General features: G+C 32.2%; 1 protein-coding gene across 1 annotated transcript; it reads left to right on the top strand.

The window, feature by feature from the left end:
• The first annotated feature begins 232 nt into the window (after positions 1-232).
• On the top strand, positions 233-26,206 carry LOC143057423 (putative transporter slc-17.2). The gene is made up of 7 exons (XM_076230726.1): positions 233-334; positions 1,280-1,750; positions 20,813-21,046; positions 21,498-21,585; positions 22,697-22,792; positions 25,341-25,471; positions 26,027-26,206. Exons 1-7 carry the CDS (start codon positions 233-235, stop codon positions 26,204-26,206), a joined length of 1,302 nt encoding a protein of 433 aa, XP_076086841.1.
• Positions 26,207-27,311: the final 1,105 nt, after the last annotated feature.

The following is a 27,311-nucleotide window of genomic DNA, read 5'->3' as shown; positions in this document are numbered from 1 at the left end:
CTCTTGTTATCATGTAGCTAATTAAATATGTAGACTGAAACTGCCTTTGTGTTCATCGCCTCACACCATTCCGAAACATGGTGTCAGATGTGCTAAAAGAAGCGAAGTAACGAGAAAAGACAATAGTCCGACGTCTGGACAGAACTAAATAAATCAGGGAGTACATATATATCCAAAACACTGCCCATCGCAATTGACCTCGTTCGTTTCCTTTGTCTATAAAACGTAAACAATGGAGAAACTGAGAGCCCCAGAAAGATTGAACTTAGACGCTCATGATCTTGCCGATGCATGGAAGAAATGGAAGGAAGAGTTAAATCTATATATCGATTTGGTAATGGACAGCGAGGATGAGCAAGCAAAGGTTAAACTATTTCAGTATTTAGTCGGTACGAGAGGCCGTGAGATCTACCTTACAATGGCATTCGAACAAGAACCACAAAATAGGACACTAGCAATGGTCCTACAGGCGTTTGATGGGTATTGCAATCCAAAACGAAACGAAACTGTAGAAAGATACCGATTTAATATGAGAAACCAGAATAAAGAGGAGACATTTGAAAAGTATGTCACCGAGTTGAAAATATTAGCAACAACTTGCAACTATGGAGCGCTGCAAGAGTCATTAATAAGAGACAAAATTATCTGTGGTATTCAAGATTCACACTTAAGAGAAAGATTATTAAGAGTTATAGACTTAGACCTACCGAAATGTTTACAAATTTCAAGAGCAGCAGAACTGTCTAAAGAGAGAATAAAAACATTAGAAAACCCAACTTTTTCAGACTTAGAAGTACATGGTGTCAAACATAAACAAAGAAATCCTAATTATCAACAGCAAAAGCAATATACACATAAAACTAAACCGTCTTATGCACAAAACTCTTCTGCTTGTAAATATTGCGGAAGAAAACACGAATTTAACAAGGCAAAATGTCCCGCTTTTGGGAAGGAGTGTAGGAAATGTGGTAAAGCAAATCATTTCGAAAGCATGTGCAAATCAGAACAAAAATCAAGGCAAAGACGTCACCTAGGACACAGAGTCCGAGCAATCTCTGAAGAGTCTGAAGAAAGTAATGATTATTTTGAAATAAATACAGTAGCACTCACCAATGTAAACTCTGTTAAAGAAAAGCACAGTAGGCACATATATGCATCTATGAAAATAAAAGGCAAGAATGAGAAAAGCAACTTAACAAGATTTCAATTAGACAGTGGAGCAACATGCAATATAATCACTGCAAGAACATTGAAAGAGCTTGATATTAACCAATTACAGAAAACAAGTCAAATACTGACAATGTACAACAATACCACAATAAAACCGATAGGAACATGCATTCTAAAATTGGTGAATCCAAAGAACAATGATAAGTTCAAGGCAGAATTTGTAGTAGTAAAAGATGGCACTTTGACTCCGTTGTTAGGTAGCAAAGCAGTGCAAGCTATGAATTTGGTAACTGTAAATTATGAAAACATTAAAGCAGTGAGACAGGGTGCACTTTTTAAACCCCTTTCAAAAGAAACCGTTATGAAGGAATATGCAGACATATTTGAAGGGACTGGTAAATTGCAAGGAAAATATCATTTAGAATTGGACAATACTGCAAATCCTGTAGTACATCCGCCAAGAAAAGTACCTGTCGCTATTAAAGAGAAGCTTAAATCCGAATTGGAAAGACTGACAAAGTTAGAAATTATAAAACCAGTTTCAACGCCAACTCCGTGGGTTTCAAGTTTGGTTACTGTCGTAAAACCAGACAAACTTCGGATATGCATTGATCCGAAGCATTTGAACCAGCAGTTGAAAAGAAGTCATTATCCGCTACCAACTATCGATGATTTACTACCAGAACTGAGTAGAGCGAAGGTTTTTAGTGTCGTTGATGCTAAGAATGGATTTTGGCACGTAGAATTGGACGAAGAAAGCTCGTTGTTGACAACATTCAACACACCGTTCGGACGATACAGATGGTTGCGAATGCCGTTCGGTTTATCTTCTGCACCAGAAGAATATCAAAGAAGGCAAGACCAAACTGTTGAAGGTTTGCCAGGTGTACGAAGCATAGTAGATGATATTCTTATCTATGGCGAAGGCGATACAGAAGAAGAAGCCATTGATGACCACGATAGGAAATTTCGGGCTTTAATGGAACGTTGTCGGGAAAGAAACTTAAAACTTAACAAAGAAAAGTTTAAGTTAAAATTGAAGGAAGTTCGATTTATAGGACATTTAGTAACCAGCGAAGGTTTGAAGCCGGATCCAGAAAAGATTCGAGCCGTAATTGATATGCCGAAACCGACAGATGTTTCCGGAGTAAGAAGAATTATTGGATTTGTAACATATCTAAGTAAGTTCTTACCAAAACTTAGCGACATTTGCGAGCCACTTCGAAAGCTAACTTTGAAGGACTCCGAATTTTGTTGGATTGAAAATCATGATAAAGCACTTGAAGAAATCAAAAGGCTAGTGACTGCTGAGCCAGTTTTAAAATATTATGATCCTAAACTACAGTTAACAGTTCAAAGCGATGCTTCACAAACTGGACTTGGTGCTGCAGTTATGCAAGAAGACAGACCAGTTGCATATGCGAGTAGAGCTCTCACTGATACCGAAACAAGGTATGCTCAGATAGAGAAGGAACTATTATCAGTCATTTTCGGACTTGAAAAATTTCACTCGTATACATATGGTAGAACAGTAAATGTAATATCTGATCATAAACCTCTCGAATCAATCATGAAAAAGCCACTTCATGCTGCACCAAAGCGTTTACAACGTATGCTTTTACGTTTACAAAAGTACGACATAATCCTGCAATACAGACCAGGAAAGGAGATGTACTTAGCCGATACTTTAAGTAGAGCATACTTAAAAGAGACTTCAGATTCAAGTAACACAACAGACGAAATCGAAAGTATCAACATGATAGATGAGTTGCCGATATCTGAAGAGCGAATTTCTGAACTTCAAGAACATACTAGGAAGGATCAACAAATGCAAGAACTGAAAGAAGTTATTCAGGAAGGATGGCCGAGTAACAAATGGAATGTACCATCGAATGTATCAATATATTTCGACATTCGAGATGAACTGACATTACAAAATGGTCTATTATTCAAAGGAGAGAGAGTTCTTATTCCTAAATCTCTAAGAACTGTTATGATTAAAAAGATTCATTCATCACATATAGGAATAGAAGGTTGCTTACGTAGAGCACGTGAAAGTCTTTATTGGCCGGGAATGAACGCCGAAGTAAAAGATTATATACAGAGATGCGAAACATGTCGAACATTCGAACGTAAACAACAGAAAGAGACACTTATATCACACGAAATACCAAGTCGTCCATGGTCAAAAGTAGGAATCGATCTAATGACATTTCAAAGTAAGAACTATCTAGTGACAGTAGATTATTATTCTAACTACTGGGAAGTCGATTATCTTGAAGATACTCTTGCGCTAACAGTAATCAGAAAACTCAGAGCTCAGTTTGCAAGGCACGGTATACCCGATGTGTGTTTTACAGACAACGGTCCACAATTTGACTGTGGAGAGTTTAGAAAATTTAGCAGACTTTGGGAATTTAAACATGACACTTCTTCTCCATTGTATGCTCAAAGCAATGGAAAAGTGGAACAAACAGTACAAACAGTAAAAAGGTTAATGAAGAAATCAAAATTTGACAAAAAGGATCCATATTTAGCATTTCTCGATTTTAGAAATACACCAACCGAGGGTTTTGACAATAGTCCAGCTGAAAAACTTATGAACAGAAAGACTAGAACACTTTTACCAACGAAAGAAAGTCTTCTGAAACCGAAAGTGATTACTCCGAATAAAGTACAAACAGAATTAACAAAACAAAAACAGAAGCAACAATTCTATTACAATCAAGGAACAAAAGATTTACCGATGTTAAAGAATGGAGATACCGTAAGAATACAACCGTCAAACTTCAACAAAGAGTGGAAGAAAGGAACTATCAAACAACAGGTCAACATCAGATCGTACGAAGTTGATGTTGGAACGCGAACCATACGTAGAAATCGTCGTCAACTTAAACACACACTAGAAGAGGATAACAATGAACCTACAGAAATTGAAAGAGACAATTCCGACTTTGAACATGGAGAAATAAACAATCAAGACAATCTTGAAAATGCGACAGAAATCGAAAATGCGAAAGAAACACCGATTATGACACGATCAGGAAGAGTTGTAAAACCACCAGCACGATTTAAGGATTTTGTGTGTGATTAGATCACAAGTGCGCGCAGGGCATAATAATCCCTGAAGTGATCTCGTGTAAGTAATGTAACATAATTATATACCCGTCTATTAGAGAAGTAGTGTTTTCAAACAATCGCTAGGATATGTTTTATGTATTCAAAACAATCATTATGACAATATCTTTGACTTTAACTTCGCATTTAGACATTAAATTTCCTAAGTGTTGAATATGATTTTATTTGGTAAAACAAATTTTATGTATGACTTTAATTGGTAAAATAACTTTTATGTAATTATTTTTATTTAAAGAAGAAGGGATGTGACAATACTATTAATATTTCAATATCAGAACTCAGTCAGAATTAATTTAGATATACCTGCACAACCAAAATGTATTAATAGATTGCTGACGTAGCATGCGCACAGACTCTCTTGTTATCATGTAGCTAATTAAATATGTAGACTGAAACTGCCTTTGTGTTCATCGCCTCACACCATTCCGAAACAGTAGAAAGGAGCTCATTTTTTGCGTATAAACATTTTTGGTTCAAACTAATTTAGACAATTTTTCATCAGTTTGGTCACTGAACACTAAAAATGTATGTAAAATCGAAATAGTAGTACACAGCTGGACTGTTACGGTACACACCGTTACCAAGAGCTACCATATTACACCAGCAACGCCACTGTTGTATATAAACTCATCATAGATACCAGGACTAAATTTTATATATACGCCAGACGCGCGTTTCGTCTACAAAAGACTCATCAGTTACGCTCGAATCCAAAAAAGTTAAAAAGGCCAAATAAAGTACGAAGTTGAAGAGGATTGAGGACCAAAATTCCTAAAAGTTTTGCCAAACTGTATGATTGTAAACATCAATTAACATAGTAGCAATGCTGTACACCATAACTCACAATACTATTGCAATGAAACCTACGACCTTTACCTGGTTCCACAGCCAATCATGCAGCAACTTTAAATCAGACATTCATATATTACTGTAAAAATATAGACCCATAACAGACTACTGTAATTAAAAAGCTTTTGTCATTCACGGTAATTATGGTAATGTAATGTGGAACTCATGACTTCCATTGAACTTTCTCAGCTCACAGTAAGACATTGATTCGAATCAACAGCCTTTAGACGTCTAGATCAGTTTGTACGTATTTAAGGTAGCACTACAGTCTAACAATGATTTTTTGAAGATATTTTTTTATCACATAATTTTAAAGTAAGTATTATTCTGCACAGTTTGTAAAAATCCCAAAGTCATTATCATATCACAACAGGGAGTAAATTGATAATGAACTTATGTAAATAAAAGCACATGGTAATTAAGTTAAATATATAGGCATTTGGGAGGGGCAAATATGTCAATCATCTGTTGATACCAGTGTCCAGCTGTTAAATCTCTGACCACAAGATAAATATTGTAGTCTTATCTCATTGTTTTGTAACAAAACTAATTTATATATGGAAGTGGACAAAGAAAAAGAAAAAAACTAAAGGGAAAAAATCTACCAAAAATGAAAAAAAAAAACTATGGAAAAGAGTGGGAAACTATTTTTGAAAGCCTCGGACTGCCTGTATAAATTTCTTCTCTTTTGCCTTCTACATTTAAATACAGTTTTATGCATTCTAAATAATTTTCAGTTTATGTGTAATTTTTCAGTTCCATTAAATTAAAAAAGCAAGTGGCAAAGTGTATTTTAAAGAAAAGGGTGGTCTTGATCTTTTTATGAACATGTTTTTTGATGCACACTTTTAAAGTTCTAGGTAATTTCAGACATAGTTTATTTCTTTTTTAAAATTAAAATGAAAAACTATTCTTTATATATAGAGAACAATGATGTTAAACATTGATTATGCAGCTGGTCGATCATGTTATTCTCTTATCTAAGACTGTCTGGAAAGAGGCGGAGCTTTGTCTAACATCAGAGATATTGGTCATATCTGTGACGTCAAACTCCCGCCAAATGCCTAGTTAGTGTTGGACATTTCACATATAATGCAAAATTTACAGCATTAGAGCATCAAAGACACAAAGTGTGTGGCTCTATTGATACAGTAATGGTATCAGAACACTCCTGGGGTGTTCCCAGTGGAATGTTTGTATTTATATTGACTTTATAGGGGTCCTAATGGGGAAATTCAGTTTTTAGGTCATTTCTCAGAACAATTTTTGATGAGAATTGTAAGGAAAAAATGAAAATAGAAACTTTATGGGTACCCTCTTTGGCTTGACCTTGATATATGTGATTAAAGGGTGTATTTTCTACAATACCGTGTCCCAGTTTTTGGATAATTTGTTTCTAAATGAATTTATAGGTCTCCAAAGATGAAAGGTGAAATGAGGTTTGATACCCAGCAGTTAAATCAATATATCTTCTTACTGGAGGCATATATCAAAAATCTAAAACACCGTTTTGGAGATTGTATATGGTTGATTAAAGGGATGAAAACAAATTTTTACTACCATTTGACATGAATGTGCCATTTTCATCCAAGTTGGAATACCACTTTTTTGGCAATTAATGAGCTATATTTTGAGATTAATCAAACCAAAAATAAATTTATATATAGATTAAGAAAGAGTTATATTTCAGCTTTAAAATGAGTTAAAGATTTTAAAAATCCATTGAGTAGTTTTGGAGAAATTAATCTTTAAAGACTGTTGATTAGAGTCAGAAAGTTCTGACTGTAGTGCTACCTTAAATGTGTTTGTTTTATGTTCTTTTTGGACAAGTTACACTTAATTTTCTGTTTGTGTTGCGGCAACTGTTATAGAATGAAATTCAAAACAGTGTGGCTGTGGCCATTGATTGACACATTAAATTCATCCATTGACTGGGACAATTTAGGTGAACGTTTGTATATAACGACCATTGCTCACTGTGTAGTTTTTAAAGACACTTAAATGTTGACTGCTGTACCCCTATTTTTGACATTTTTACCTATTATGTCTGTTTGTTTTGTTCACGCATCGGTGACTATATAACGGAATTTGATGCGACTGTCATACAAGTGAGAGGTTTAGCTAGCTATAAAACCAGGTTCAATCCACCATTTTCTACATTTGAAAATGCCTGTACCAAGTCAGGAATATGACAGTTCTTGTCCATTCGTTTTTGATGCGTTTTGTGTTTTGATTTTGCCATGTGATTATGGACTTTCCGAATTGATTTTCCTCTGAGTTCAGTATTTTTGTGATTTTACTTTTTAAACTATGGGGTCACCAAAGGTTCTCAACACCTTAATAAAGTAATTCGAAAAAAATAATCAGAAATAACACGATGTTTTGATTTATATCAATTATATAAATCAAAACATAAAGGTTATTTCTAATTAATTTTTCGAATTATTTTATAATAAAAGGCGTTAAGAAACCTTGGTGACCCCACAGTTTAAATGTTTATCGTAGGTACGTCGTGAACAGTGGTTGTTACAGACAAACGTTCACGTAAATTGTCCCAGTCAATATATGAATTTAATGTGTCAATCAATGGCCACAGCCACACTGTTTTGAATTTCATTCTATATTCATCGACGTGCTGATGTAATACCGGTCGTCATACATTGTATATTTGTGTCAATGTCAAGCCCTTTGAACATTATTTTTCTTCAATATTATATCTTTTTAATATATATAAGATATCCTGCATTCTTTTTGATATATCTTATATAATTAAAATAAATAAATAATTGAAGTCTCTTGTTTACTTTATAAGATAAATAAGTTATCTTATATTTAGTATATAAGATATATATTTTTTTTTCGGTCATACATCCTTATTTTTATAAGTAGTACGTAGGTACTGTCATGTATTTGTTTTCGTTAATCACGTGTATTATTTATTTGTTAACATCAACACGTTTTTAACCTGTAATGTTAGTGGTTTTCCATTTGATGTAATTTGTTGCATTGTAACTACAATTCCCCGAATTATACAATTCTACGAATTCTATGTATAGTAAGATTTGGCTCGAGTTCTTGTTCTTGTCGTTTCATATACATTGAAGTCAATCTATAACGTAATCATTCGGAGTTCTGCCGTTAGCTGAAAAGCATGCTACGTACAACTGCATTACTTTGTATACTATGACTGACAATCTTTCGAAGACGAAGACGAAATTCTTCTGCATATGTATATCAGTGTATATTCAACTGCGTTAGTTAAAAACTCAGAAGCTTCATTCCTAGTTTGCCTGTCAAAGTATATGAAGCAGTTACCAAGGAAACAACACCACATCATCAAATTAACAACTTTCGACTGTTAAGTTTTACGTTGATTTTAAAATCTCGTCTTTGAAAAAAGTTTGTGTCGACCATCTAATTAAGTTGAAGACAGAATGATCCGTTAAACTCAAGCGTGACGGAAACTAACTTATATCTACCTTTGTTTCTGAAGTCCTTCTTCGCCTTTCTACTCAAACTGCAGAAACGGTTATCAAAAGAGGGTTTTATTTACCTAAATTTAATTTTCTGGACTTATCTCTTGAAGTTAAATTAAACAACAGAAATAAGCTTATCTCAGCTGGTTGGAGGACGGTTCGTTAGAACGAGAGTAGTGATCAAGCATCAAATTTAGATGACGAGAAAACACTAATACAAGCTAAAAACCACGCCATCAAAAACTATCAAGGTGAACTAAAATTATACCAAAGCATATTACAAGCATTGAGCTACTGTTTCCAGTCCTCATGCTAATTCGGTAGATATGATACAGCAACAGTACAACCAGCCGCTCTTAAGGACAAAGCTTCGCCAATAGAAGATTGCCTACCATATGTGCTATGAATGTGACCAACTTGGACACTAGAGGTTACACTGTACTAAACAAGCGGTTTACACCACTGTCAATCCAGCAATAATAAATCAAAGATAAAAAGTAAAAACACAAAAATACAGAACTCTGAGGAAAATTCAAAAATGAAAGTGCAAAATCAAAAGGCAAAATCAAAAGTCCATACACATCAAACGAATGGATAACAACTGTCATATTCCTGACTTGGTACAGGCATTTTCTAATGTAGAAAATGGTGGATTGAACCTGGTTTTATAGCTAGCTAAACCTCTCATTTGTATGACAGTCGCATCAAAATACATTATTGTAGACCAATTTCTTTTCCATGGTCACATTGGACATACCTTTTGAACATGTTAAGCATTTGAATAAAAATGACTTAAGTTGCTAAAGACTTCTAAATTTGCATATTTAAAATATAGCTTTTTTAGGTGACACATTGGGACTTCCACCGTCTTTGACATTTGCACTAACCAATTTCAAAATACTGATTTTGTGAATGAACTTTCGAGGAGTCGATATGTGTATAAAGTACCATTCCAGCCTTAATTTTGTAGTTAATCCATGAGGTGTTGCAATTCCAAAGTCAGAGATAAAGTGATTTATATCATATGTATCTTAATTGAATTAATACGTTTGAACAGGTACACTTCGAAAATTTCAAAGTTGCACAATAGCTTTATTTTAACGATTTAAAAAAAAGATATACTACATATTCACTGTGACTTGATGGAGAGTTGTCTCATTTGCACAAGATGCACTCGTTCCACATCTCATATCTATGTAAGTTTGAATTAAAATCTGAATATTTTCGTTTTGTTAATTGTCAAGGTCAATGTTTTATTGATTTTAATCTTTCGGTTTGTGTTCAGCTCCTTACATCTTACAGAATGTTCATGACATAAGGTTGTATATTGGCATGAAAACGGTACACATATGGTGCTTTGTCCTAGTGATGGTTAAGTTATGATAGAAGGTTATTTAGAACGTCAATATATATGGTTAAATTTGTGAAGTGCTCTTTATTATTAGCTGGTTTCGCGATAAAATAAAATAAAATCTTTTTTTTTATTCAGTTCAGTGACTGAAATGGCTCTGATTGATGAAGGATTCAGTACGTTTATACTTGAACGCAGATAAAAATTACCAATGCTTAAGAGTTACTTGGCACTATTGGGAAGAGAAACAAAAACGTTATATGAGCATTCGTTAGTTCGCACACTATTCATATTTTCAGTACCGAAAGTCCAGGGACGGTAGATTTATTCCTTTCACTGAGTGTGTATTAGAAGAGTTTAGATTTGTGTCAGACAGTTAGACAAATCCTAATCAGAAGAATTTCATAGTGATACACTACCCTACTTAGTGGTGCATTCAGACGCCTATAATATAGGAGCAGGTGATTTTACTGTACATTTGAATGACAAAGTTTTGCATTCAACATTGAGTAAATAGGTTAAAAAAAACAGGGATTCCAGATGGCGAGAAATAAGATATATTCTCATCGAAATCTATTTTAAAAATTAGTGATGTGTAATGGGACATGGATACTGAAAGAATAAGTTGTGCCCGAATGAAGGAGTTATTGTACATCTATCATGCATAAAATATTCCTAGATCAGAAGTCTGTAAGGCAAATTTTCTTTCTAAAAGGATATATAGTCATAGCTAACTTTCAAACATCTTCATACTATTTTTTTTTAATTCATTGATGATTCATTTGGTCCTTATATAATTATACCGTTGATAGGTTTACTTATTTCACCTATACAAAATTGAAGTGATTTAGAGATAAGTCAATTGAAGAGCATAAAATATGTACTCCCTGGTTTCAGGCAATGTATTGGTTTTTGAACTTGCAGTACAAAAACGCTTAACTTTAGTTTTTTTAAACAAATTGATTTTACTTTTTCAAATGATTTTATGAGCCATTTTATTACCAATTGTGTTTAGAGTTTAATTAAAATCAAAATCAAAAAGTGTTAATTTGGGACTAAAAACACCATTCTTCCAAAGCATAAGTTTACATATAATAGTCATTTGCCAAGCTTAATATTTTGTTATGATAGAAAACATACACCATAATTAAAACCGATATAACTTGCAAACATATCCGGAATGGGTCTTGTAAGATAGAAGCGAATGAAAACCACGTAAATTCATGTATAAAAAACCCACCAATTGTGTCCGTGCTCCTGGCATTGTGCCAAATCGTTTAAATTTTAATTTGTATTGATCATAACATAGTAAAATGGGTGGGTTCCAGCTGACATTACTCTAAAAAATCAACACCCATTTAATATGCTTCTGTGTAATTCTTAAAAGGCACACAAAGTTGGATTTTCCCTTGGTTTCATTATGAATTTACATAATTATGCAAATGAGGCTGTTACTAAAAATAGATACGATTCTTGGAAAAATTAAGTGGTCAAATTCTTTTATTTTATGTCAAGGATTAAGATGATGTAAAACAATTTGTCAAGTTGTGTTTTTCGATTTGGACGACTTTTATAATATTGCATGGTTTTCCTCCGGATTGGCTCTTAAATAAAATTAAAAATTGGAATCCTAAAGTGAAGCTATAAATGCATTTACACAAAAATTAAGATTAGGTAAGAATAATTGGATAGTTCCTATAATTAGTTTAAACCGTTCAGGACTCTGTTAAGCTGATAGTACAAACATGGCTGTTTTCCTCTTTACAGACGTTGAAAAAATACCCAGAACAAACATGGAATTTCAACATTAAATATCAGACGTTATATATTTTCCATTGCTCAGAATATACTTATTCAATGGGACAACACGAATTTCATTTTTGGAATAAAGCTAGAGGTTTTATTCTGTATGTAGCCACCAAGCAAAGAACGATGTATTGTGTATTGTGCGGAGTAAGGCAGGTAATAATAATATATAACACTTACTATTCAGTACTCATTTATGTTGACATGTTCACTCTTTAATTTATTGTTTTGTTTTAATTTAACGTTTTGCTAAATGCTCTTCAACTTTGTACATGTTTGGCTTTATAACTATTCTAATATGAGCGTCATTGATGAGTCTGATGTAGCCGAAACGCGCGTCGGGCGTATTAAATTATAATCCTTTGATAACTATTTGCAGATTTCTGTGAATGGTAGTGGGTCATCAGAAATTCTTTCGACATACCAGCCATTAAACAAATTAGCCAAATGTATTAAAGAATTATGTCTACATTCAAGATTTGAAAACACTCAGAAAAATTACAAGACATATAGTGAGCTTTTGATATTGTTTGTAGATAGTTTTATTTGTTTAGCATTAATTCTTCACCAGACTTTGATGTTTTGTTATATATAATTCATCTATTTTAAAAAAACAGAAATCTGCATCTGTATTTTGAAGAGCTTGAAATGCTGGTCACATAAATTTGCAGAATTTCACTGATCCATTTAATTCTTTTTTTATTAACACCACTTAAAAAAAAGTTCTAAGGTAATTTAAACATTATAGTTTGCATTATAAAGAGCATATCTGATTTTTTTGTACAAAAACATGGAATCGCACTCATTTCGTAATCAATCGAAACGTTTCATGCTATATGTGAAGCAGGATCTTCTTATCTTTCCGGAGCACATGTGATAACCACAAGGGTTTTGTGGCTAGTTTTCTAAAAAAAAATTTCTAAACTTTTTTTTTCGTTATTTGAATTTGAAAAGTTCAGATATAAAGTTTTCTTCTTCTGATATGAACTTATTTATTGAAAAGAGATTAAGACTGGCCAAAAACAGACATGACAGAAAAGATAATAAAGCAAGGGTTTCTTTTGACTACTGCTTGTATTACAAGTCCGCCACTGATCATGATGCTACAAGATTTAAAAAGCTAACATACCGGTATCAATCAATTTTAAGAAATAACTTTTTAGAACAGAAAATTTACGCAAACAAAACCGCACATGTATTCAGAAGAAGTACACATTGCATCTGTAACAATGTCACTGTAAAACATCCATGACAACCAAGCAATAGTTTATTGAATTTAATGATTTATCAAGCATCGTTCTCTTGTATGCTGCCGAATGAGGTCTTTGCTATATGTTTTACGGTCCATTGGATCGTATCAAATCTCCATATTTGTTTTTACCACGCACACATTTTACTTAAAACAAATATAATTCTAATTATGTTTAATAGGCTTAAAATCCGAACATTTATTTCTTGGATATGAAATCATAATATATACATTGAAACTTGAATCAACATATATATATACTAATATATATATTGATTTTTATTAGTGCCTATAAAAATAACAATGCAAAATGTACAAGTCAATTTGAGTAAATGTATTACAAGGACAAAATATATATATATCAAGATATCAGAACATAACATTGCCTAAAGAGGTTAAAAGAAAAATTACAAAAATACCTAACTCCATGGAAAATTCAAATTGGAAAGTCTGTTATCAAATTGTAAAAAGCAAAATCTCAAACACATTAAAGGAAAGGAAAAAACTGTTATTTTCGTCTTGGAATAGATATTTCCTAATCAAATTTAAACACACTATTAAGCAGGAGAATATTTGGTGTTTCGTTATTGACAAATTTGTTAAACTTTGTTTTTATAGTGATTAAGATTATAACACAATGTTGACTGCTGTTCCCCTTTTTTGACAATTGTAACTATTATGTCTGTGTTTTTGTTCACACATCTGTGTCAACATAATACAATCTTATGCGATTGTCATACAAGTGGTAGGTTTAGCCAGCTATAAAACCAGGTATAATCCACAATTTCATACATAATAAAATGCAAGTATCAAGGGAAGAATATGACAGTTGTTATCCATTCGTTTGATGTGTTTTAGCTTTTAATTTTGCCATTTGATAAGGAACTCTCCAGTTTGAATTTTCCTCGGAGTTCAATATTTTTGTTAATTTTCCTTTAACTATGCGAATCTTTAAATAAAAGTAGCTTCATCGAGCTGCATACTTTCTAGGTTAAATCGGATGCAGATAAACTTTTTCATTCATCCTTTAAACAATATTTATACATACTTTACCATGTTAACATGCTAAATAGTGTGTCAAAATTTAATTGTTAGGTAATTTATAAATTTAACATATGGACAACGGAAATTTGTAACGTTAAAGTCACATCCTGGAATGGAAAACTTGACAATAACAAGGCCATCAGCATAATAAGATTGGTTATACGTGTACTATTAAATCCATGTTCATATACATGATAAATGCATTAACACATTTAATTATAACCAAGGTTTAGGTTATTAATGATACATAGTTTGATGATGCTATTTTAGATTCTACAAAATAAAAGACAATTTGTTAATATACCAAATATTTATCAAAAATGCAATTCTCATTTTTTTATATAGATTAGACCGTTGTTTTTCTCGTTTTAATGGTTTTACATTAGTAATTTTTAGGGCCCTTTAAAGGTTGTTGTTCGGTGTGAGCATAGTCTCCGTGTTGAAGACCATAGCTTGACCTATAATGGTTTACTTTTATAAATTGTTACTTGGATAGAGAGTTGTCTCATTGGCACTCATACCACATCTTCCTATACATTTGTAATTAGAAATTTGTAAAGATGTGATGTTTGAAATATCGAGCAAACGGGAAGTTTAAAATAACATGAATATGTTCTGACAGCTTGAATTAAATGATTACTGACAAGGATACTATTTCATGTGTTTAAAAAAAATGTTAACTGACAATAACATTTCATAGTTCAAACATTGTCTAATGTTTCCATAGAAGCTTTGCCAATTTTATCAAACAACGTTTTGTATATGAGACTTTTATTGTATTGAATAATATATAAAACATATTGAAGCATATACACGCGTTAATCAACAACTTCCCTTTTTAAATATAAAATTGGCTTTACGCTATGTCACGTCTATCAATATAAAGAATAAAATTGAGAATGGAAATGGGGAATGTTCCATAACGACAACAACGTTTACCCGACATTTAAACAACAGTCTTAGTTTTATTATGCAGTTTATCATGTGACTATAATGTGAAATGCCATGCACATAAAACACAAACAAATGTACAATGATTTATAAAAAAAGGTCATTGATGGATGAAAATAATGTGCATGCATTAAATTTTAACCAAAATAACGTAAATATAAAATTTTAATCCTGGTATCTATGATGAGTTTATTTGCCTATGGTCTATGATAGTTACTATAAAACAACAATTTCTCAAAACATTATATAAAAAAACTAAATACTGAGCCACACGAACCCAACAAAAAAAACGTGATTATCTCAGGTAATCTGCAGGAAGGGTAATGAGATCCTGCTCCACTAATGACTCTAGTAGTTTTGCTCATGTAACAAAGGGACGAAAGATACCAGAGGGACAGTCAAACTCATAAATCGACAATAAACTGACAACGCCAAGGCTAAAAATCAAAAGGACAAACAGACAAACAATAGTACACATAATACAACATAGAAAACTAAAGAATAAACAACACGAACCCCACCAAAAACTAGGGGTGATCTCAGGTTCTCCGGAAGGGTAAGCAGATCCTGCTCCACATGTGACACCTGTCGTGTTGCTTATGAGATAACAAATCCGGTAAATAGTCTAATTCGGTAGGTCACATTTATTAAAGATAAGGGGACTGAAGTTACGACGTAAGGAACATATCCGACTTCATTTGTGAAACGGTTATTCCATAACGGTCAACCAACTAGTGATGGCGTCCGTAAAATTTATGAAGAGATGATTTCAACTTCACCATTTGTAACTCTTGATTTAATAGCTTCCTTGTGAGCAACAACCCTCTATCAATAAAAATCATGATAGGAAATGCAAGCACGCGAATATCGTATCAATTGGGAGATATATACACCGTATGCAGGTGCTGCTAGATGTTGCTACTTAGAAATGGGAAGTTCACAATTGGAAAGCTGAAATCATCTCTTTTGTCGTAAAGTTTTGTTTTCAATCGACCCTCATAGTCAATTTCTAAATGTGAGTCAAGATATGAGGCCGACTTAACGGTATCTGTTGTATCCTTTATCTCTAGTTCAATGGGATATATGCATTCGACATAGTCACCAAATTTTGAATTATTTAGTGAAAGAACATCATCCATATAGCGGAAAGTAGAGTTAAAGGATATTGCTAACTTCTTATCTTTCTTCCTAAGAAGTTCCTATATGAAGTCAGCCTCATAATAATAAAAAAACAAGTCGGCAAGAAGAGGGGCACAATTCGTTCCAATTGGAATGCCGATAGTCTGTTGAAAAACACGTCTTCCGAATGTAACAAATATGTTGTAAATCAAGAAATAAAGCATCTTGATAATGTCAGTTTCAGAGAATTTTTTGTTTGAATCAGAGTGATCCTGTACAAAGTAGAATTTATCCCTTCCTAAGTACGTTGATAATTGAATTCGATAGGCTACTTTGGTGGAACATGACAGGTTTGTGGATACGACAAATGGAACATATCCATCGTCATCTGTAAAACAAAAACTGAAAACCAAATTTCAAAGGTAAAATAAATTTAGTTTACAATGGCTGCTTTAACCAGATACAAAAAGAATGGGGAAAAACTAACAAGTCAATAAAATCTAAGTTTTCCCATAGATGACATCATCATGCCATTGAAGTTAACAAATTATTAGGACAATACAAAAAATTGTCGAAATATTTCAGCATGACCATTTTACCAAAACAAAATGTATCTGTTCTTTAATCCTCTCTTCTCCTTTCTCGTTCTATTGTAATACAGATAGTCTGTCTGTTGACGGGTATATATTTAGAATATGTGACGTTCAATCGCACATAAGTTAAAACCTTTTGCAAATATAGAATAAATGCGCTACAAGAGGATAACTTTCCTAAATCCAAAAATCCTCCACATTTATCATAGTATCTAAAGTTGATAAACCCCTTATCAACTTAAACACCTGGAAAGCTGAGTCTAATATACACATTGCCATCTACATCTACATCGATATAACATCATTCAATTTAAGACTGTAGTTTGTGTAGAACATACCTCTTCAGCGTAACCATCATCGCCAATACATCGTCATAATTAATGTCACCGCCGATCTTCACCATGATGATAAACGCACTTTATCATCAGAACATTCCACCTCAGCGTGACAATCGCGGTTCGGAGTACCACAGCAGTTAAGAATTCTACATATACACATGGCACTTGTAGGACATGTAGGATAACATTTGTTTTGTGGTTAAAACATAAATAATACAATAAATAAAAATGAAATTTTATAAATCAAGCAAATTGATATCCAAAAAAAATTTATTCAAGTGTGTTGATTTCAAATTTATACCAAATGACTATTTATATGTCATGAAAGGGAACGACAGTTAAATGTTTCAATGCCTGGTTAAAATAAAAAAAACAAAACGAAAACAATGTCAAATGTCGAAAATGATTATATAATAGTACAATGAATTGTTAATTAGATACCAGTGCGCAATGAAACAACAAAAAAAAATTTCAACAGACAACACCATCACAAAATAAAATAAATGAGAGAGACAACCAAAAACATTGTACCGACATATCCTACAGTGGTATCACGCACGAGGAAAAGATTTAAACTGTAATGTGCTAATATATAAAAATAAACTACATCTTATGACAATCTTCAAGTGGAGTTTGAGGTTAAACAAAAGTTTTAACAGGAACATAATAATTGTTTTACTTTTAAAGATACATTTATCACGGCTGGTTAGATTTAATTGCAGTGATAATTAATTACATAATATTTCAAAAGAGAAAATGTTGTATTATATAAATAAGCTTGTTTGTTTTTACGTTTTAATTCTTATATGGAATATTCATGATGAAATCTTCCAAGCAAGGTAAGAATATAAAATAGGAATTCATGAATATACGCTTTAAAAAAAGTCATAATAAATCACTAAAATTGTAATTACAATGATAAGGGTGAAAGCTATTTCATTCATCCTATCATTTTAGAATATTGCAGTAAAACGAAAATGAGAGAGACATGAACATATTCGAAAAAAAAATTATATTCACAATCATATGCGTTACAAATAATGTATTTATTTTAAAGAAGGAGCTATTCATTTTAAATGCATAACTAACCTTTAGGTAGACTGGATAATTACGAAATTATACATTTAAAATGAATGGAAATGAAATGAAATGTAGGGCAAATGTTTTTTTTTCTAATTTTCATTTGGAACAGTCACATACAGAATGTGACGAGGTTAAACATGTTTGTAACGCTCACCTATTCATCAAGCAGTACGATGTTATGTTTATTATTTTAACCTTGTTAATGTTTCTCAGAACTAATTACAGACATTTCATTTGTGTTGTTACTTTAACGTTATCACAAATATCGACATGGTCAAATCGGACCAAAAATGGCATTTTAGCACTGACGTTTTTGACATAACAGATATGAGTACAGCCCTTGCACAAACAGATATGTTACACACAATAATGCATTGTAATATATCTTGTAGCAAAAAGTATTTATTTGGTTGAGCCTCATCTCATTTCTAAATGATAGTGATTAAATCTAACATTTAGGCTACATGCACAATTTTTGAAGTTTTGGAGAAAATCAAATATAACCGGTAGACTAATTAAATGAATATTTATACTTATGTCTGACAGACTACCGTATAACGGGTTACTTTCGCGGGTGTAAAATTTTGCGTTTTTCATTGAATAAGGTATACAAAATATTTTGGCGGTTATCATTTTGGCAGATTAACAACGTTTATCTATACCTCTGCATGTACACTTTTTAATTGGCGGAATTTATTTTGGCGATTTTGTTATATCCGCGAAAATAACCCGCTATACGGTAATATATTTATAAACACCAGAAGGGTGTAAGTTTTGAGTTGTCGTATTGAAAAAGCCAGTCACATGTGTATTTAGCATATATTGCACCTTTTCTGATTATTATATGTCCACCATGGGAAATATTTCAAAGACACTTAGTAGTAGAAGCTGCAGAACTTAAAAAAAAAAATTGGAACTGAGATTTTGTTTTAAATGTGTGGTTATATTACCTCTGAGTATTTATATTCCTATTGATTATACAAAATTATTTTAAAAACAACTTCTTGCATTTGGAACTCATGTGGAAACATTTGAATTAAAAGACTGGAAATTTGAATAGTATTTTTATTTTCATCCCCATAATTTACCTGTATCAAATTATTGTTATCGGAAACCAGTGCAACATACGATACAATTAAACAGCAGCGTGAAACAAAGCAACATATGGGTTACATATACATATACACCTTTGATATTTTGAATTTCATCCTATATTAACAAAAAAACAAAAGTAAAGATGATGACAGGGAATAGATATAATTAAAAAATATTAATCCAATCACTGTCTTAATGTCTTAATTCTATTTTGGACGACTGGACTAACTGCTGAACTTATACTTGAGTAAAGTAACTGACATTTCTCGCATACATATGATGCATTGAAGTTTGTGGTTATCTACGTGTAATCAGAGCTCCGCCATCAATAGCGCCTTGACGCCATTTTTTATCGAAAAGTGATGAAAATGACATTAATCACAATCAATCAATCAATTTGTACAACACATATGTAAAGTCTGGTATTTTAAATAATATTTTATCCGGTTAAAAGGAGATAATTCTAGTTAAATTATGCAACAACCGCTTATTGCAAATACGCATTAAACGTCCAAAACTAACTTCTAAAACTGCTATCGGTATAGAATTATAGTGCTGATGCAGTGTCAAGCAAATCCAAATATGCAATCACTCTGTATAAAACAAGTCGAAAGTGAAGATATCTCGAATTTGTTGGACAAAACGTGAGTTAAACGGATACGTTGTCAAACATGTATACATATTGGTTGGAAGGAAACACATAGTTTAGATATTTAAGGTGGTAGTCCTAGGTTAAGGGAAATAACTCTGAAAATCATCAGTACGTTTGTGTCAGCCATTTTCATAAATACGTTCTAAGCTTCTACGATACATAGATTATTTTCAATCTGTTTCAGGTAAATGCTTAAAATACATTAATAAAACTTGACTATTACAAACGCATCACTGAATTAAAGAGTTATCTCCCTGGACCAAGGTCTACCCCCTTAATCATTATCCTTTGACTATCTCTTTTGCTTTTTCTTATAGATGTACCGTGTATCTTCTCTCAACGTTGGATACTTTCCTATTTTGTTTTTATCGGCATCACGTTACAAAATGCTCTGAGATCCAACTTGAGCGTGGCCATAGTATGCATGGTGAAAACTGTTAACATTTCTTCTGACAATCATGAAAACAATACTTTTCCTGAACACTGCAAGTTACATACGGATGACCAAATTCCTATTGAGGTAATGTCTTAATGATGGTTTATTCATGTACTTATTATGGAGTAGAAAGCCTTACAGAAAAATAGTTTAATCTTAAATGAATTTCTCTTTTAAATAAAGATACAATTATTGTCATGATAACTCAAAGTTCTCAGGGTTTTTTTAATGAATCATTTGATACGTTTAATTTAATTGGATATATGACACAATCTTTATGTTGAAGTTATGTTCTGACACTTGTAGTTTTGGTATTGTAATGTCACGAACTATCAACTAAACGACCTACTATCATCTGTTTACATTTAACTGTTATTATCATCTTTATCTCTGAATATTACAGGTTTTGACAAGTAAATATAGTGATATTTCATGAATAAAAACTCTTCTTTTTTTTCCAAGAATGCAGAATTTGATTGGGACAAATCAACTCAAGCAAAATTGCTTTCCTCTTTTTTCTATGGGTATATATGCACCCAAATTATTGGAGGCTGGTTATCAGATACCTATGGTGGAAGACGCGTTTTTGGAGTTGCTTTGATAATATCTGGTATTTGCTCACTTTTGACACCAGTTTGTGCCAGAACATCAGTGTACGCGGTATTTGTAGCACGTGTTATCCTAGGACTTTCTTCAGTGAGTACATTTTAATAATTTGCTCTCTCTTCATTAAAAAAAAAATGCGCGTCTGCCGTACAAAATTATAAGACTGGTATGTTTGAAATTCATAAATTTTTAAACATAGGTCGAAAATGAAGTTTACTGTATTATTATGTTTGAATTAAAACAGCATAATCTTCTGTATATTGTCAAATCATCATAGATTGTATAAGTGCTCATGTTGCCAAACCTTTAGGTTTTAATGTATCTAAAAGAATTGTTTGACTATTGTTTGTTTACCGGGTCGAATTAATTTAGAAATCAATCCTTTCGTCGGTTCATGATTGGCAATTTCGGAATAAATTATAAAAGTATGAAAACATTCTTTTACCTCTCTATATGCCTCTTTATTTAACTAATTATTTTGATTGCAACATATATTTCTTCGCAATTGATTGTTTAAATAATAGTTTTAGTTTATTTGCAGGGAGTTGTTCTTCCTTCTGGAAATTCAATTATTGGTCGCTGGGCACCTCTTTTTGAAAAAAGCAAACTGACGTCTTTTGCATGCTTAGGTATGTAACATGTGTAAGGTGCATGTATATTTTGAGCTTGAATACTTAATTTAAGGTATCCATGCATACAAGTTATTGTGTGTTGTACATATAAAAAAAAAATCGATGTTACTGTCTGTGACATTTCCATGCAGGACCTTTAGTTGTAATATCCAAAGAGTCCATTACACTACAATAATTCTGAAATCACAAGGAGATATTTTATTTTTTTCATTAGCCAAAAACTAAGATATTTATAAATTGTAATTTATTTTCCAATTTCAGTGGAATTTTCAACAAAAAATGTGCAAAAAAGTGAAGTTTATTTGCCATGTTTTAATTTTTAATGAAATTACTGTCTTTTTATGACACTCCCGCCCCCAATCCCCCCTTGCAAGCCAAATAAACAATAGGAATATAATATAGCATATAAAAGACACAAATTAAAAAATTGTAGTCACATAATGATTGATAAGTACATACATGTTAGAAAACTATCTCATAAAATAAAAAAAAAAAACTGAATCCATTAATGCAATAACAGTTAATACTTAAAAGACTTTATCTATTATTTAGACAAACACTTGAAATTCGAATCATTTTGTTCCAAGTATCAGTAAAAGTTAAAATTTGAATAATACCTCGATATCAGATTTCAGTTGGCCCAAAAAGATTGAAAAAAATAGGCCCTAAAACATAAGTGATGTATTATGGACTTGAATGTCAATTATTTAGCCCTATTTATTCCGTATACATGTGACTTTCAATTTAACCTCTCAGTTGGACATGTTGGAGATTGGTTTAAGCATTAACTAGGCGTGTACAGCTATCAAAATAGAACATTTCAAAATTAAAAGTGAAAAATGGACGAGCAATTCTGCTGACATAAATCACCAAGAATCATGATTTTTATACATGTAAAAAACGACGATTAACATATTTTTCTATCTATAATAATTGCCAATGTTCGCCTTGGTTATATGGTCTTGAAGTATTGATTCTAGAAACTGACGTTGACTATATACGTGTATGCTTCCTGATGAAATAGATAAAAGAAGATTTTGTATGAGTGCCAATGAGACAACGCTTCATCAAAGTCACAATCTGTAAAGATAAACCATTCTGTTTTTAGGAGTTGCATTTGGTATTGTGGTATCATTTATAACATCTGGTTTCCTATGTAAGCATGGCTTTGACAATGGCTGGGGATCAATTTTCTACTTAACAGGTAAGTAATGTTTGAATTCTATCATTGTTTTATTACAAACTTTTTTCCTGACATTTTTACCTTTTTATGTCTGTTTGTTTTGTTCACAAATCGTTGTCAAAATAATGGAATTTTATGCGACTGTCATACAAGTAAGAGAGTTAGCTAGCTATAAAACCAGGTTTAATCCACCAATTTCTACATAAGGAAATGTCTGTACAAAGTCAGGAATATGACAGTTTCTATCCATTCGTTTGACTTGTTTCAGCTTTTGATTTTGTCATTTGTTTAGGGATTTTCCGTTTTGAATTTTCCTGGAAGTACAGTATTTTTGTGAATTTACTTTTTTCTATCATCTTTGTGTTATGCACAGTACACTTTTTAATTGACATTTGAATTAAAACTCCTTATAAGCATTTCCTCGTTCAAATTCTTAACTATTGTTTAAAAAACGATGTAAAGAAAATCAAAATGTATCGATCATTGCACAAAAGTAAACCGAACATTACACCAATTCTTTAACATAGTCATATCGCCAAGGGCAAACACACTGACTAGCGGATTGTCTTTCAAGCAAAAGGAATAAAAGAGCTACAGTTATAAAATAGCGTTATTGAAAGAGAATATCAGAATATGTATAGTATGCGTCAATTCAAAGTTAACCTTAAAGTGGAATAGAGTTAAGTAAACAGTAAAAATAGCTGTATTGCTAGAAACTGTAGAATGCCTTGCAATAATAGATGTTTGTGAGGACATAACAGTACCACTAACAACAACCACCATTGAGGTTTCTAAGTAGGAATATATGACCATTTGGTGAGATTAACTAGTATTTGAGCATTGATTTTTTTAACAGTTTTTTTTTTACCGATGTTCAAATCTGATGAATTGATTAAAAAGATGAATTTTAAGTAACAAACAAACTCTAAAGTAATCAAAGGAAATTAGACCCGTAATTGTCAGCTACTATACATGTATCATCTTTCATTTGTATCCATGCTCAGTCAAAATGTCAAAATTATCTAAGTTACAGATCAGACAACAACTGCGCACGTAGTTTTTGTAAGATATTTGACAGCCAAACAATGTTGCTATTGATTTGAGACACTTTTTTAAAGATATATAAAACCAGGTTAAACCCACAATTTTTTGGTGGAAAATATCTGCCTCAAGTCAGGAGTGTGGCAGTTTTTTTCACCTTTTTCTGTCGATCGAGAGGTTTGATTTTGTCAATTTTAAAAGATTAACATATTTTGAGTTTGCCTCTGTTTTTTTTTATAAACTACCAAAATCCCATCATGATGAGCGATACCCAATTCTTATGAGTTGTTAAATCTATAAACATTCTTTTTGTATAACAAAGTATTCGTTGCCCCTGACCTAGTCTATTTCACAAACCAGTATTATGTAATATGTCTTGTTCAGTCATCAAACATTAACATCATACGTTTAAAAACGTTTTGAACACTTAAGAGGGTGTCCATGGAAAAACCAGGCAGTGGTTGGCACATGACATATTTTGTTTTCCAATTTTTTTTCATCTATTTCATATCACAAATTCATTCTTTCTTAAAGTTATATTTTGATTTTTTATTAACTGCAACAAATAAAGAGAAAAAAAAATACATAGAAAGCACTGACAATTCATTGAAAAGGGAGATTACTCTTCATTTTGTACACAATTTTGTTGCATTGTTAGTGAACTTTAAAATCATTTTTTGAGCCATCCACTGTTGGTTCAAAAATATCTTTGACATATATATCCTTTGTATGATATAAACATTGCATTGGAACCAAAAATTCAGTGGGAAAAAAATTATGGTGTGCCACTCATATCATAGGATTTGCCTGATATTTACTTGGACAGCCTCGTAACACTTAACACGCGCGTCTGGCGTCCTAACTTATAATCCTGGTACTTTTGATAACTATTTACACCACTGCGACGATGACACTGCTGGTGGAAGTTTCGTCCCCGAGGGTATCACCACCCCAGTAGTCACACTTCGGTGTTGACATGAATATCAATAATGTGGTCATTTTTATAAATTTCCTGTTTATAAAACTTTGAATTTTTCGAAAAACTATGGATTTTTTTTTTATCCCAGGCATATATTACCTTAGCCGTATTTGGCACAACTTTTTGGAATTTTGGATCCTCAATGCTTCAACTTTGTACTGGTTTGGCTTTATAAATATTTTGATATGAGCGTCACTGATGAGTCTTATGTAGACGAAACTCGCGTCTGGCGTACTAATTTATAATCCTGGTACCTTTGATAACTATTAAGAAGGTATTAAAAGTCGAAAAAAAAGTTGAGCGTAGAGTATATAATTGAAGAAATCACAGATTTTCTTTGTCACAGAAGATATGAACATCGTTTTGACCTTAGTTTGAAAGTCCTCAGTGATCGATATGTTTTATACTTCCATGCTGAATGAGCCAATCAAATAGGCATATTTGTCATATCACTAATTCGTATCACACAATTGCACAGTGTAATACTAAAATATCTTTTTATTTAAAAAAGAAGTGCCAATCATAAACATATTTGATATATCGTTACAGGTGGATGTACCGTTTTATGGGCTGTAGCATGGTTTTTAATTGCTCGTGATACGCCAGACCAAAATAAATGGATTTCAAAAGAAGAACTAAATTATATCAAATCAAACATACAATTTGACACAAGCAAAAGGGTAATATTTTTATTCGTCATTATTTGTTCATTTTCCAAATGTAAATTCAATCACGGTTTTCGATTTGATTCGTTTTGCTCAGTCTTGAATTCGTTTTATTGTTTTTTCTAGACTGTTGTTTTTCATTTCGTCGTTTTTTTATTTTGCCATGCTGTTATCGGTTTTTGTTCTACTGATGATTTCTGTTTTTCCTTCGGTATCTTCTGCCTTTATTGTATAAATAGTCTGCCAGATCAAATGAAAAAGCTGAATTCGTTAACTTTGAACACAAATTATGTTTCAGTCATTTGAATGGTCATACGAGAAATAACTGTTATTCGTGGCTTTTTTCTTAGTAAAACGTGCACTTAAAAAACTCAAAACCGTTAAGGTGATGCTCTAAACAGAAGTATGGTCATATCAGATTTAAAAAAATGCTGATATCATTACACATACAATATATGTTTTATGTATTTATTTCATCAAATCTTGAGAACCCCTCATTAAGAGTTCATATATCATATGCGAATTACTATTTCTCATAAATGTTTTGATTGTATAAGTTTTTCCTTTCAGACTGCTGTTGTTCCGTGGTGTCGGATAGCGACAAATCCTGCATTTCTTGCAATCCTCGTAGCTCACTTTTGTGTAAACTGGGTATTATATGCATTAGTAACAAGTATTCCAATTTTTATGAAGACAGTTTTAAAATATGATATAAAAAGTGTGAGTATTATATTCTATGTTATACTATGAAATAGGCGCCAATAAAGATACACATAATTTTTTTTAACAGTGAATTACGTTGATTTTCCAGAGCAATAATGCATGTTCTCAATCTGTTTTGATATAAACTTTTTAAGAAATTGTCAGGTAACTTTCAACATGTTCAACATTTTCATATTTTTTAAACCTGGATGTGGCAATTATATTATTATTGTGATACTATTAAGTGAGAGACCTTACTCTTTCGATGTTTGGTATTTTTTGTTTATTATAAAGCCGTAAAATAACAAATTATTTAGCGCTTATAAATATAATATTTCATATTTCATTTTTAAAACATTACATATTTTGATCAAGTCATTGCCAGTGGCGTAATCAAATTTTTCTTAATATTTTATGTCAAATTACAATGGTTTGCATTTCAGAATGGAGCATTATCGTCATTACCTTTTGCTTGCCAAGTAACAACTGGCTTCTTGCTCAGCCAATTAGTAGATTTTCTGCGTAAAAGAAGTTTAATTTCGACTACACTAATAAGAACCTTATGTTCCTGTATAGGTAAAAAGTAATATATATAAAGTAATCATAACTTTTAATACTACTTTTGTATGTGAACGGGATTTTATTAAGGAATAATTATGTTTCATAAAAAATGGTACTTTTGATCGAGAGGCGTTCCAAAATTCAATTTCATTTCTCAATAAAAATGCTTCATTCAAGAAAGCACTTTACTAGATCACATATACGGCCAACTTCCGAAGCAAGATTGTCGGCTCTCCGGACATTCACGAAGTCCTGCGTTGATTGCCGAGTTTATGAGCTTCGGTCCTTGCTTGGAAGTTGATATACGGCAACTGTTTTCAACCTGTTCCGTTGATTTTGTCAGTTTTGATGGGCTTTCCCGTTTTTGAATTTGCCTTACAGTTTAGTATTTTTATTATATTTTTTCCCTGAACAAAGTAACAACAATTAATAAAAAGAGAAACAAGATACTTTATGTAGCATTTCATTTAATGGTTGTAGCATAAAAATGTAATTACACAGGTATAAGAATTGAATGCTTCGTTTTATCATTTTTGGAGTGGTGAAGCGTTGACCGTGCGCTTTTGTTTAGTATGAAACACTTCCGCTGCTA

This window comes from Mytilus galloprovincialis, chromosome 13 (genome assembly GCF_965363235.1).
Source record: "Mytilus galloprovincialis chromosome 13, xbMytGall1.hap1.1, whole genome shotgun sequence".
Lineage (NCBI taxonomy): Eukaryota > Metazoa > Mollusca > Bivalvia > Mytilida > Mytilidae > Mytilus > Mytilus galloprovincialis.
The sequence above is the reverse complement of the archived record's forward strand: the minus strand, read 5'-3'. Positions and strand labels throughout refer to the sequence as shown.